This window comes from Ambystoma mexicanum, chromosome 4q (assembly GCF_040938575.1).
Source record: "Ambystoma mexicanum isolate Mex_15411 chromosome 4q, UKY_AmexF1_1, whole genome shotgun sequence".
NCBI classification, from domain to species: Eukaryota; Metazoa; Chordata; class Amphibia; order Caudata; family Ambystomatidae; genus Ambystoma; species Ambystoma mexicanum.
In genome coordinates this window covers 393,636,072-393,649,688 of record NC_090928.1, presented here as the reverse complement: position 1 = coordinate 393,649,688, position 13,617 = coordinate 393,636,072, and the positions used below count along the sequence as shown (strand labels likewise).

The 13,617-nt window shown below is 48.1% G+C and overlaps 1 protein-coding gene across 1 annotated transcript in view; it reads right to left on the bottom strand.

Moving 5' to 3' along the window:
- MTR (5-methyltetrahydrofolate-homocysteine methyltransferase) overlaps positions 1-13,617 on the bottom strand; it is a 1,960,411-nt gene that overhangs the window by 426,851 nt on the left and 1,519,943 nt on the right. The window contains exon 26 of the mRNA XM_069607970.1: positions 6,678-6,776. Within this exon, the coding sequence (XP_069464071.1) occupies positions 6,678-6,776 (99 nt within the window). The remainder of the gene's footprint in view (positions 1-6,677; positions 6,777-13,617) is intronic.

Here is a 13,617-nt window from a genome sequence, read left to right as displayed (position 1 = left end):
ACAGTTTTCAGAGTTAACAGTCTCAAAGGGCATGAATGCAAAGGCTCAAACGGAGCACCCATCAGAAACTTGAGAACAAGGTTCAAATCCCAACCGGGCACCTGGAAAGGTGACGGAGGGAACACATTAGTGAGCCCTTTCAGAAACTGAGAAATTAAAGGAATTTTAAAATAGAAACACTCTTCAGACGAGCGCTTAAATATGGACAGCGCCGCCAGGTAGACTTTAATGATGCCCACTTGAAGGCCCCTGTGTCAGGTTGCTTGATTGTCGTGAAGAGTATTGAAACCTCTGTCCCCAAGTACCACAGAGAGAGAATACAAGATTACTGCCTATGAGATCATTGAGGCCACAGGTGGGTAGTTCTTGAAGCCCGGAACCACAGAAATGTTGAAACCCAAGGCAGCTGTAAAGGAAAACCTTTATTAGCAATCAAATGAGCACAGTACAAGCAAACAAGCAGAATAAAGAGCAGGGCTTACCTAAGCTGATGGGTGAGGAAGCCCAGAATCCTATGATGGTTGATAATTCCGTGGAGGGGCACGTGAGCTGGTTTCCCCGATGACAATGGGGAGAAGAACTGTAGGCTGGGTTAAAACCCAACTTGCCCTCCTGTAACTTGATGAAACGAAAGGACCAAAATTCAAAGTACTTGATAACATAATGCAGTGAAGAAGAAAAATACCAAGTCCAATTCAGGGCAATCCAAGACAGTCCAAAAGGCGATCCGAGTTCAAGATGATCCAGCAAACAGAGCCAAAAGACGTGAACAAAGCAAATCCGGAAACAGTCCAAGGGTCAAAAGCCGTGAAACACAAAGTATCCAAACGCCGTACAGAGTCCTCCAAAGAACAGCTATGAAGCGCAGACATGCGGGAGTTCAGCGCTTAAGTAGTGGAGGCTTCCGCGTCACCTGATCCGCGAGTGAGACGGATGAACGCGTCACGTGACCCGCAGACGCGGCACGTGAGCGTTGTTTTGATCTCAATGATCTCCATGATCGCGGAAATTACTTTCTGCGCGCAGCATCCTGTAGTCGGCGCCTGCGAGCTCCCTCCTGCAGACGCCATGGCAGACGCCAGTGAAGAAACGGGGAACCCTTGAGTCTGCTTATGTGGCCCTTGGGGTAAACCCGCTCACGTGACACCCGTCCACTGTGAGTGACAGGGAATGGAAACCTGGCGGGGTAACTGGTGCATTGTGAGTGTTGCCTGTTCTAGATAGAGTGTGAGTATTGTCTGACCTAGATGCTTGTGAAATAGGGACGGAATGAGGGGAAAGCGTGACACCCTGTGGGCCAAAGAAAGCAAAAAAGACAGAACCATGGGAATTTCACATGCAAAAGATCCACATTCTCAACCCTGCACCAATCGCAGAACTTACTCCAACGGCAACGGTACGGGGACTTTGTTGCTGGCCTTCTGGCCGAAAGCAACACCTCCATCACGTCTTCAGGGAGGTCCCAATCCTTATACTTCAACCTTTCAGAAATCAAGCGTGAAGGTTGAGGGACCTGACCTCTGGATGGAGAACCTGACCCCCCTCCCGTGGGAGCCGATCGTCTCGGTAGGGAAGACGACGTGGAGGACAGATGGACAAGTCGAGAAGGTCCAGGTACCACGTCCTCCGGGCCCATGCCGGAGCAATGAGGATCATGCAGGAACCGAACCTCCGTAACCTCCGCAGTACTTGCGGGATGACGGGGACTGGAGGAAACGTGTACAGCAGTGGGAATGACCACTCCACCACAAATGCGTCTCCTAAGGATCCGTTTGGAGGAAATTCCCGCGAGCAGAACCGCTCGCACTTCCGGTTGACACTGGAGGCGAAGAGATCCACTTGAGGGGTCTCCCAACGGGCGAAGATCTCCAGGAGAATCTCCTGAGCCAACTCCCACTCGTGAGAGATCTCGCTCTGCCTGCTCAGAGCGTCCGCCATCTCATTTTCGTCTCCTGCCAGATGAACTGCCGAGATCGAAACTTCCTGCTGGATTGCCCAGAACCAGAGCTGCATTGCCTCCCTGCACAGAGGAAGTGACCCTGCCCCCTCTTTTTGTTGAGGTAGTGCATGGCCACCGTGTTGTCCGTCAGGATCAGTAAATTCTTTCATCGCACAGTCGGCAGAAAAGTCTTGAGGGTTACCCTGACGGCCCTCAGCTCCAACAGATTGATATGGAGTCTGGACTCCGACGGAGACCAACGACCGCTGACTGTCAACTCGTTGGCATGAGCTCCCCATCCCGTGAGGGATGCGTCCGTCACAATCGTCACCTCCGGCCAGGGCAGCCAAAATGGAGCCCCCATCATCAGATTGCCTTCGTCGGCCCACCACAGAAGGTCCTGGGCGACCGAGGACGTCACCTGAACAGGGTCCGACATCCTGCCGGAGGACTGAGACCACTGGAGCTTGAGTGACCATTGCAAAGATCTCATCCGCAACCTGGCCTCTGGCACCAGAAGAATGCAGGATGCCATGAGGCCGAGCAGTCTCAAGAACTCGAACGCTGGGAGAGTCTGGGCAAGTTGAAACTTGTGCACCATCTGCTGAATGTGATGAGCCCTCACCTGGGGAGGAAAACACTGCCCCAGGGACGGTTTGAGCACTGCTCCGATGTACTGGAGCCTCTGAGTTGGTGTCAAATGGGACTTCTTTAAGTTGAGGGAGAAGCCCAGCTTGTGGAGGGAATGGCAGGTGACTGACATGATCCAGGACTTGCTTGGGAGAGCGGGCCCTGATCAACCAATCGTCCAGGTAGGGGTAGACGTGAATCTCCCCTTTCCTGAGGTGCACTGCCACCACTACCATGAGCTTGGTGAAGACCCTCGGGCGGAGGTCAATCCGAACGGCAGGACCCAAAACTGAAAGTGCGAGTCGCCAATCGCAGACCTCAGGTACTTCTTGTGCTTTGGATGTATCGGCACATGAAAATAAGCGTCCTTGAGGTCGAGAGACACCAACTAGTCCTGAACTTGAAGGGCCTGGAGCACTTGAGAGGGAGTAACCATCTTGAACTTGTCCTTCCTGAGGAGTTTGTTCAAACCGCGCAAGTCCATGATGGGTCTCAATACCCCCCCTCTTTCTTGGAAATCAAAAAATAAGGGGAATACCATCCCTTGTTCCTCTTTGCTACAGGCACCAGTTCTATGGCGCCTTTCTCCAGCAGGGATTGAATTTCCTGCACAAGGAGCGGATCCAGACTATTCAAAGAGAGATTCCCCGTTGGATTGTCTTCAGGCATCTGCCGGAAAGGAAGACAGTGGGTTATGATCTCCAGAACCCACACATCTGAAGTAATGGCGCACCACTCTGCAAGACGCTGCGCCAGCCTTCCCCCAACCGGCGAACCATGGGACATGGCCTCATGACTGAGCTGAAGCGGCTGCGGCGGTGCCTGAGGGCAAAGAGGCAACAGCCTGAGCGGCCTTGTCACCTCGAGTACCTTGTTTTCCACCTCTAGCACTCCTACGGTGGCCTCTTTGACTGGCAGCTCTTCTCGCTTTACCAAAGGATGAGTAATAATGAAAGGAACCTCCCCTCCGTTGCTGTCCCCTAGGACGAAAAGGCAGAGGTTGTCGAACTGCAGCGCCCAACAAATTCACTGCAGCTTTGGAGGTCTGCAACCTTTCAAGGCTCTCGTCAGCCTTGCTGCCAAAAAGATGTTCCCCGTCAAAGGGCATGTTGAGGAGCCGGGCCTGCACATCAGGAGCAAACCCCTACTTCCGCAACCACGCAAACCTGCGTATCACGGTGCTCGCCGCCATGGACCGGCTGACGCAATCTGCCATGTCCAAACCCGACTGAACGGCCTCACACATAGCATCCTTGCCATCCTGAACCATGGCAAGGAAACCATCGCGTTCATCCCCTTCGGGAATATGTTCAGCCGCCAAGGCACACAGTTCCACAGAGTGTGCGTGAAACGAGACAAGGCACAAATGGAGTTGGTCGCCTGAAGCGCCATACCCCCTGCAGAAAACAATTTCTTCGCCCAGCCGTCAAAACGCTTGTCGTCCCTATCAGGAGGGATGGTAGGGTACGACGCCTGCTTTGCCGGGGCCGTAGCCGCCTGCACCACCGAACTCTCTGGTGTAGGTTGCTTGGACAAGTAGCAGGGGTCACTACTGGCTGGGCGTTTTTTTCGCGGCAAAGACTTGCTCACTGCCAGGAGACTCTCCGGAGCAGTCCAAGCCGCTGCCACCCTTCTTTGCAGAGCCATATGGAATGGCAGTACCGGGTCATTTGGTGGACCAATGTTGAGGATATCCGTAAGGTCATCCTGAACAAACTCCCCTGGGGGAGCAGACCATCCTAAGTACTCAGAGACCCGTAACATAAGTCGAGAATCGCCAACATTTTCTTCCCGAAGGAAGCCCATTCCTCCGGTGTCGCATGCTTGGTGGGATAAGCGACCCGCCGACGGGCGGAGCCCTTGGATGAGGACGGGGAAGGCGACCGATGACGGCGCTTCTGGGAGTGCCTTGAAGAGGCAGAGGAGTGGCGAGACAGACTCCGGGACCGAGACCCACTGGACTTCCGACGACGATGCACAGAGTCGCCCCTCGAGTCGTCCGTCGAAAGCCCCGCAGGCCTCGACTTCTGGGGCTTGGACACCTTACCTACCGATAACTTCTTCTTGCGCTCCCGCAAGGCTTTCGACATGAGTGACTGGCAGTCGACACAGTCATCCGTGTCATGGGCCAACTCCCGAGGCACCAGAGGCAGGCGTCGTGCGAGTCCGTGACCGACATCTTCGACCCACAGTCCCCGCACTTCTTAAAGCCCGGACGTGGTGTGGAAGACTAGGTAGACATCTTCACAAATAAATCGTACACAAATAGGTTCGAAGAACCGAGATGAACAACAGAAACTCCAAAGAGTCGAGGCGTACCGAGATTCACGAAGCAAACATGTTCGCGGAAAAAACGGAACTGAGGCTGCGGGCGTCGTGCGTCCTACTTATCACATCGGGTGGCATCGGCCGTCTGAGGAAGTCCTCGAGGACGGCGCATCGATGTCATCGACGCAGGACGCAGACGCTGAAAATTTTCCGAAGCAGCACAGCTGTGGTGATTACGGTTATAGTTATGGAATACGTCGGAGGACCCAATCCCCTCGAAAAGATGTTTGTGTATCTACTATTTGTTGCCACAAAGTGCTGATTTCACTTTTGCTAATTGCCTTGTTAGGTCATCTGCAGGGGGATGAATTTGGAATGTCACATGTAATGTACTAAACAACAGAGCAGGGTAATGTATGTTGATCTGTAGGTTTTTAAACGGTAAGAGCCAGTAGGAGAATAAGGATTTGCATCTACTTAATGTCTGGATTATTATTGTAATTGTGTGGTTTCTGTCTATAAGAATTGTGGCCCGATGTGGGCAGGTTGAGCATTCTCAGCCTTTTCGTCACTTGAGACTGGCTGACCTCCCAGCCCATAACTGCATGCATTAAAGTGCTGTCTTTCTGCAATTTGTGCACAGCGTTATTGTTTCCTGGATTTGTTTGAAGTCAAACAAATCCAGCCCCAAAGCCTTTCCAGTGCAGCACCAGTATAAGATCAGACCAAGGAACAAAGTCTGGTGGTGTGTATTGATGGGTAATAGCAAACCTCTGCGCCTCAGTGAAGGTAAAGCAGGATCTGGAGTCTGAGGCACCAACTTCTACTTGAAGTATTCCGGCATGGCTGACCTAACACCCATTCTACTGGAATAGAAGAGGCAGCGTGGAAGGGAGTATCCTTACCAATAGAAAGCAAAGCAGGTTCTGTTACATCTGAAGATACAGCATCCATAAATAGGTATCCAAAAGGAGGAGAAGGCTCCATACTTAGAGGAGAACTTGCTGTGAGAGATGGGACTCCTTTTTCCACAAGGCTCCAGAAGGGCACACAGTTAGGAGAGGGAATGAAAGGGTGGCGGGCCGGTGTGGTTTGTTGAGCATGGTGATCATCTTTATCATATACTCCCTTACAACCTTTGAGCATTTCAACTTGCACGAGACACAGATATTAGTGTTGTGACTAGGACACAGACTAAGCAATATTGCAGGTCCCACACCAACATTTGGGGCTTGCAGTCCGTGCACAGCTTAAAGCGTAATATTTGTTGGGGGAGACATGTCAGGGTGAGGAGTAAAACAAGATGAAAAAGGATGGCGTCGGCTTAGTCCTAGCACCTGTGCATGCAGGAAACAGAGGAACTGGGTTCATGGGGCTCATGCAGCTCCATTAAGGTACGGTCAACTCTCTTCCAGGAGTCAGCCGCACCAACGGGTGCCATGACAGTATGTGTACAGCCAGGCACATGCAATGGAGGCTTACAAATTATCTGAATTTCTGCTGCATGTGGTGATATTTCAAGGGATGAGGAATCTAGATAGAAGATTGATTAGATCGGCTGCTAATGTGGTGCATATTTTCTATCACTAAAGGGGCAAGCATGTGCAAAGACTGCACCTGTAGGACGGTGTTAGTGGGGGGTGTTGGAGGATAAGCCCAGAAGGATGGTATTGGTGGTCTATTTCCTAAGCCAAAACTTTAGGGACTCTCCAGTTCTGACAGTAAAGGCACATGATAAAAGCATCTAAGGGAGCTGGAGAATGGGCTAGCAGTTATATATCAACCCATAGCGACATTGTAGGTAAAATAAAAACATGGACAATTCTTATATTGTCTATACCTTCAAGGATTCATAGTGGTCTTGTCGAACATCTTCATACTCCTCTGTTATTTCTTCAAAGAAGTCATCTTTCATATTTTCATCAAGCAGTTGAGAGCACTAAAAAGATAGGGGGTTGATAATGCAAGACAATGAATAAATAACATATGAATAATGTTTGGAAAAAAAACAGCCAAGAACATACACAAACAACATACTACATGCAACCACCAAAGTACATCACGCTTAATTGCTAACTTATGGAACACAATGCACGAGGAAATTGAAACCACAGAAGACCACCTAACCTTCAGAAAAGGAATAAAAACATGGTTATTCAACTGCCAATGACCGACACAAAGGGACGCGATAGGAAAAGCAAGGAGGATTAAAAGAAACGCACTAAGGGACAGTATCACAGATAAAAGGGCAATAGCAGAGAAATCAAGGAAGACCAGAAATACCGCACCACCCCACCACTCCTCAGCTATGCGCCAAAGCTAGAGAGATTGGCGAAGAGTAGCCTGCCTCACGTTAGACACATTCGGGTTAAGACACCTAGGATTAATCAGAGGTGATCCTCCCAAAAACCATGGCCCGGAACCCTTCTCATGTGGCCAGCGAAAGGCAGCCGCTACCTGATCTTGTCCCTGCGGGGTGGTATTATGCATGAGGATCACATGGAAGGGGGATTCGGGTCAGGAGGAATCAGAGAATCCCCTTAGCAATTTCCCTAATGGTCCTACGGTCCCAATGGCCGTTTATAAAATTGATGATTTTGTTTTTAAAACTAAGAACATTATGGTCTTCAAGTATAATGTGCTCTTAGAACTGAGACGAGGAAGAGGGGCATAGAGTTGCACAATTCTAATGTGCGGTCTAGCTGTTATAATGACCCACACCTGAGTGGGACCTTTAAACATTTAAAGGCCTTTCAGGTGTGGGCCATTGAGAAGTAGAAAAAGGAGAAGGCTGAGGTTGGAGCTGGCGTGCAAAAAACTTGGTGGAGGTCTGGTATCCAACCAGATGCAGAGGATGAGCAGAGGGAAGTGGTTTGGAGGCCAGCTGTCCCAAAGGAGAGAGAAGCTCTCTGTGTCCTGTATCTCTCTCCGGTGCAAAGTCTACACCGGAGCATGTGTGGAGCAGCGGGCGCTCCACTGACAGACAACACGAGCAGAAGGAGGCTGACCAAAGTGGTCAAATGTCGGTAAGACCCCGATGCATGAAACAGAAGCAGCAAGTCTGAGGAAGACGCCAGGACATACCAGTGAGTTGGCCTAATAGTGGTGATCCTAGGCGCTCCGAAATAGACCGCTGGGCAAAAGTGTACAATTTGAATACCGAAGCTTTAAACTAAAGCTAACTCTCCTGTTGTGGAGATGTCGAACAGGAGAACATTATAACCCACAATGACAAACTATATAACACAAAATAATCCACCATTGAGCTTTTCTTAATTGCCTGCTTACTCAAATGAAGTATACGAGAATGGGTATCTTAGAGAGATATCCAGTTCTACATGTATGGTACAATCCTAAAACAAACACAAAACAACAAAAAGAATCAACAGATGGTTCAAAACAATTAAAGAATTACGAAATGTAGCCGGATTTTATTTACACATTCTAGTCATCACAAACAGAAATCTACAACAACAATTAAGACATTAAGTAACATGCTACCAAGGGACAGCACCTTGGCGAGATAAACCTTGAAAATCGGAAAAAAGAGAAATAGAAGATCCAAAGGGTGTGGTTAGCCTTAATCTTCATCAAGTCCTGCTTGATAAAGGATTAGTTATCAGGTCCCAGCGCTGAATACTGCAGGAGCAGACAAGAGTCCTCCAGACCCCTTAGCCCGGTCCTCCCAGCAGTCTTTTACTTACAACGACTGAGCTGACCGACTTGGGGTGGAGGGGCAGCAGGGGGGATCGGGGAGGTTGGGGAGGAGAGGGGGGAGTGATATTAGACAATTTTAATCTCTCTGGTAACCCTTTTACTTAAACTCCCTTTCGCCCTTGATTACCGGACTACATACCCCCAAGCTTGGAGGTAACTCTTAGTTGAAGAATCTATATTTTCTTTTAGACTCTGCTCATTTGTGGAAGTTCTTATTTCTGAAGTGACTTTACTAGTGTTCTTTTTATTAAAGGATTTAACTTGTCTTACACATTTTCTTTGTCACTTAACTTCAACATGTGTTCTATTTTTGCTGAATTGCTCGCTCTGTTCTCCTTCGAGTTGGAAGAAATTTTGCTGCAACCTTTTACTAATGTAGATATATATATATATCTTTTTCTTCCAATAGACTTTCTTACTTTTTCTTTCACAGATGCAAAATGAATTCCTCAATTGTGCGTCGCTACTTGTGTTAGGTGCTTTCCTCACTGCATGTTTTCTAAACAAGTACAATCTTGTTTATTCTGTCTCTAATGCACCGACCCCTAATTTCCGACACCTCTACGACTCCCTCTCTTCATTTAAGCTGCACAGCTCACAAGGAGTCTTCAGCATTTCTCACCACGGTCTTTCTAATACTTACAAAACGACGCTGCAACGTTTCTTAAGGTCCTTTACTCTATAGTGCCAGCAAACGAAAAGCTCTGCGCGCTCTTGTTGCTATTTACAAACTATTTACAATTGGCAGACGATTGCGTGCACGTGGCTTCCACAACGCGTAAGTCACTAACAACCGGATGCTCACGCGCTAGATCCGCCATGTGTTCCCTAAGGCAATTCATCTTTTAACTTTAAGTTGGTCAAGAAAACAAACTTCAACATGTAAAAGTCTTTGTATTAATCAGATCATTTCCATTTAAAGTGCCATATGAGACACACAGCGCTATTCCCATTTCATAAAGTGTCCTACCAAAACATTGCATTTCTTTATCTAATTTGTAAAGTCATTCACTGGATCTCTCTGGCAGTAGATTCTTGTAACTTGTTCCAGACTTCTGCTACACTTCAGTTTCTTTATATTTTCTCTGGAGCCTCATGTAGCTGTGACCTTCCTTAGTTTTGACTTGAATGAAAGGCAGTTTAGAACCTTTCCAGGGATTCCAAACTACCTCACAATGATCACTGGACAATCATTGCTGTTCAATGAAACCTCCATCTTGAATTGGGACAATTCCTGCTGGCTGACAGTATAGTTAAGGAAAAGAACATACTCTCCTGGGACTCTACAGCGACCCAAATAAAAATAAGGCGATGGAAAAGATGATAAACTTGGCATAGGCACTAGCCAAGCGACGGATAGCGATGAAGTGGAAAACAAGAGACGGACCGGAAATAGAGTTGTGGTGGAAAGATCTCAAAATGTGGACAATAGAAGAGACGGCAGTGTGGCACAAAGCCCTACGGACAGGAAGAAGGGAAGGCTCTGTGGACATCATGACATGGAATGTAATTCCGCAACTGTTCCCCTCCCCAGACGACAGGCCTCCCTGAAAGCATGGCACTAAACGTGAGACTAGATGAAGATGAATTAGTGAACCTGAGAGGCGAATGGTTGCCAAATGCACAACCTCTCCAGCGACATTGACCTTGGACACCTACGATCCAGGCATTAGGACCCTGTGACTAAGTCGTTTGTTTTTTTTTCCTTTTTTTGTTACATGTTGGGGCTAGGGAGCTACTGAGGGTGGGTAAGAATATCTAAGATGTACTAATGTAATTCATGACATAATGTAACACACTTAACTGTGTACCAGAAAACCAATAAAACATTTTTTTTTAAAAAGGGAAAAGAACAGACTACAACCAACACAACCAGACAAGACTAAAGACTATAAATTTATATCTACCTTGAGCCACAACACTGCTCCCATGCCCTGGGCCTACCTTTAACTGATATATTCAATGGGAACCTGACATTAGTGCCTGTATATATAGAAGACAAGTATTGAAGAAAGAGGAATCCAATCTCTTTTAAGGTAAAAGTGGAGAAGTTACAAATGTATTTATTTCCTTGCACTTCAATGATTCACAATCTTGAAATGCCTATATACTTTATTTCTGTTCACACCCCATCACTCAGGGGTTGTTTGAATACACAGAAAAAATATTATGTTTAATTTTATAAAGTTAATTTTATATAAGGGGTATGCCGACGGGAGTGGTCTACATGTAGCAACTGGATACTATGTTGGAGATTCCGGTAGTCAAGTAGGGTCCCCGGGTGCAGCACGTTTCGGCAGTCCAATGTGGAATCAGTCTGCCTTCTTCAGGGCATGTTCATAGACCCTGTGGAGATATATATGGGATACATTACTCACCGTAATCGTATTTCTGATGCTTGTATCTGCTTAGATTCACATGCTGTGCATAGGCCGACATCTAGTGGAAGCTGCGGAGTATTACAGTTTGTTTTTCGAAAATCGAAAAAGGGCGTCGACACAGGGCGTGCCAGTAATACTATCCCTAGTGTGACGTCCACTGTACCCATGATCCCTCACGCGTCTAGGATCCCCAGATTGTGTTTTTCCTGACATGAGGTAGCATGAGGAGTAGCGTGAGTACAGATAGTCCAAGCAGATAGACAGAAAGGTAAGACTACAAGCAACCATGCGCCTTCTCTCGGAGGGGAGGAAGGGTGGGTCGCATGTGAATCTAAGCAGATACAAGCATCAGAAATACGATTACGGTGAGTAATGTATCCCTTCTGAGGCTTGTGGAATCTGCTTAGATCACATGCTGTGCATAGATTAGCGAGCAGTACCAGAAGAAGGAGGTGGGATGTGAGAAGGGTCATGAGCAAACATGTGTCTTAGAACCGCTTGTCCCACTTGTGTATCTGTCTTGGAATGAGTGTCAATGCAGTAATGCTGAGTAAAAGTGTGAATAGAGCTCCAAGTAGCTGCTTTGCAAATGGTGTCGAGGGGAACATTTGCAATGAAAGCCGGAGTGGCCCCAATGCCTCTAGTAGAGTGGGCCCTTGGTGTAAACGGCAGAGTCTTTTTAGAAAGAGAGTAACACAGCTGTATACAGTTGATAATCCACTTAGAGATAGCGCCCTTAGAGACGCGATCCCCCTCTCTGCCTGTAGCTACGGAGACAAACAGTTGATCTGTTTTCCTTAGCGGTCTGGTTTTATTTACATAGTATAAGACCGCCCTACGCACATCTAGGGTGTGTAGTTTCACCTCAGCCGAGCATTGTGGGTTTTGGAAGAAAGCCGGAAGCTCGATGGACTGGTTTACATGGAACTTGGATATGAATTTTGGTGAGAACCTAGGGTGTGTGCGTAAAACCAGTTTGTCCTTGTGGATAGTAAAGAAAGGATCTTGCACTGACAGAGCCTGAATTTCACTGACCCTTCTTATGGAGGTAATGGCTACTAAGAAGGCCGTTTTATAAGTCAGGTGTTTGAGACTACTTTTATGCATGGGTTCGAAGGGGGGCCCCATGAGCTTAGCTAGCACCACGTTGAGGTCCCATCCTGGCGGTGGGTTCGAAATAGGAGGGTGAAGTCTCTTTACTCCTTCCATGAAGGCTTTAACCACTGGTACTTTCCACCACGAGACCCTGTTATGGGATGTGGTGTAAGCCGAGAGGGCTGCCAGGTGTACTTTCAGAGAGTTAAAAACCAACCCTGCATCCAGCAGGTGGAGCATGTATGTTACAACGTTGGAAGGAGTGCAATCAACCGGGTTGATTTGTTTATTCTGGCACCAGATAACGAATCTTTTCCACTTGTCAAAGTAACAGTGTCTTGTATTTGGTTTCCTGGACTCTTTTAGAATGTCCATACACCTCTGTGGTAATTTGAGATGTCCAAACTCTATGACTTCAGGAGCCATACTGCTAGGTTCATAGAGTTGGGTTCCTGATGCAGTGTTTGACCTTGTTGCTGGGACAGAAGGTTGTACCAGGCTGGGAGTCTGATGGGCTTGCACACCGCCATCCTGCGTAGGTGTGGAAACCATGGTTGTCTCGCCCACATGGGAGCAACTAGGATGAGCGTCATTGATTCCTTGTTCATCTTGTACACCACCTTCCTGATGAGGAGTTGGTGGAAAAGCGTACGCAAACATCCCTGACCAGTTCATCCACAGGGCATTCCCCTGGGAGTCCGTTTGGGGGAACCTGGATGCAAATCCTGGGCATTGTTTGTTTTCGCTTGTGGCGAATAGGTCTATAGTGGGGAAACCCCACTGAGAGAAGAGATCTTCTACTACGTCTCTGTGAAGGACCCATTCGTGTTCTTCTGGGAGGGGGTCTCTGCTTAGAGCATCCGCTAGGGAATTGAGCTCCCCTGGAACATGTTGCGATGACAGGAAGATGTTCCGTCTGAGTGCCCATATCAGTAGATGGGGCTCGAACGCCTGCAGCGCTCGGAATACTGCCAGAAGCTCTAGCAGTTTGATGTGGTTCTTGGCTACTGAGTGAGACCAGAGACCCTGAGCTGTGTGGTGGAGATGGTGAGCTCCCCACCCAGTCAGGCATGCATCTGTAGTAACCACTGCCTGTACTTCGGGATCGTAAAAGGGTTTCCCCTTTGCGAGATTCTCTCTTGTCCACCAGTGTAGGCTCTGTACGAGTGTTGGCGAAACGACCACTAGATCGTCCCACTGACCACTTGCCTGAGACCACTGTTTCGCCAACCATTCCTGCATGGGATGCATGCGAAGACGCGCGTGGGGGACCAGGTAAATGCATGACGCCATCATGCCCAGTAACCGCATAGCTTTGCGTACTGTTATCTGTTGACCTGACTGATAATGCGGAATTTGCAGAAGTATATTCCGAATTCTTTCTTCCGAAGGGAAGGTCAATTCTCTCTGAGTATCTAGGATAGCTCCTAGAAACTGTTTTGATGTGCTTGGCACCAGACAGACGTGGAGGAGGTCGATAGTCCTCTGAATGTTTGATCTGCAGATTCCTGGGGTTTCCCCCGTTATGAGCCAGTCGTCTAGATAAGGGTACACTGGGATTGCCTCCCTGCGTAGGTGTGCAGCTGC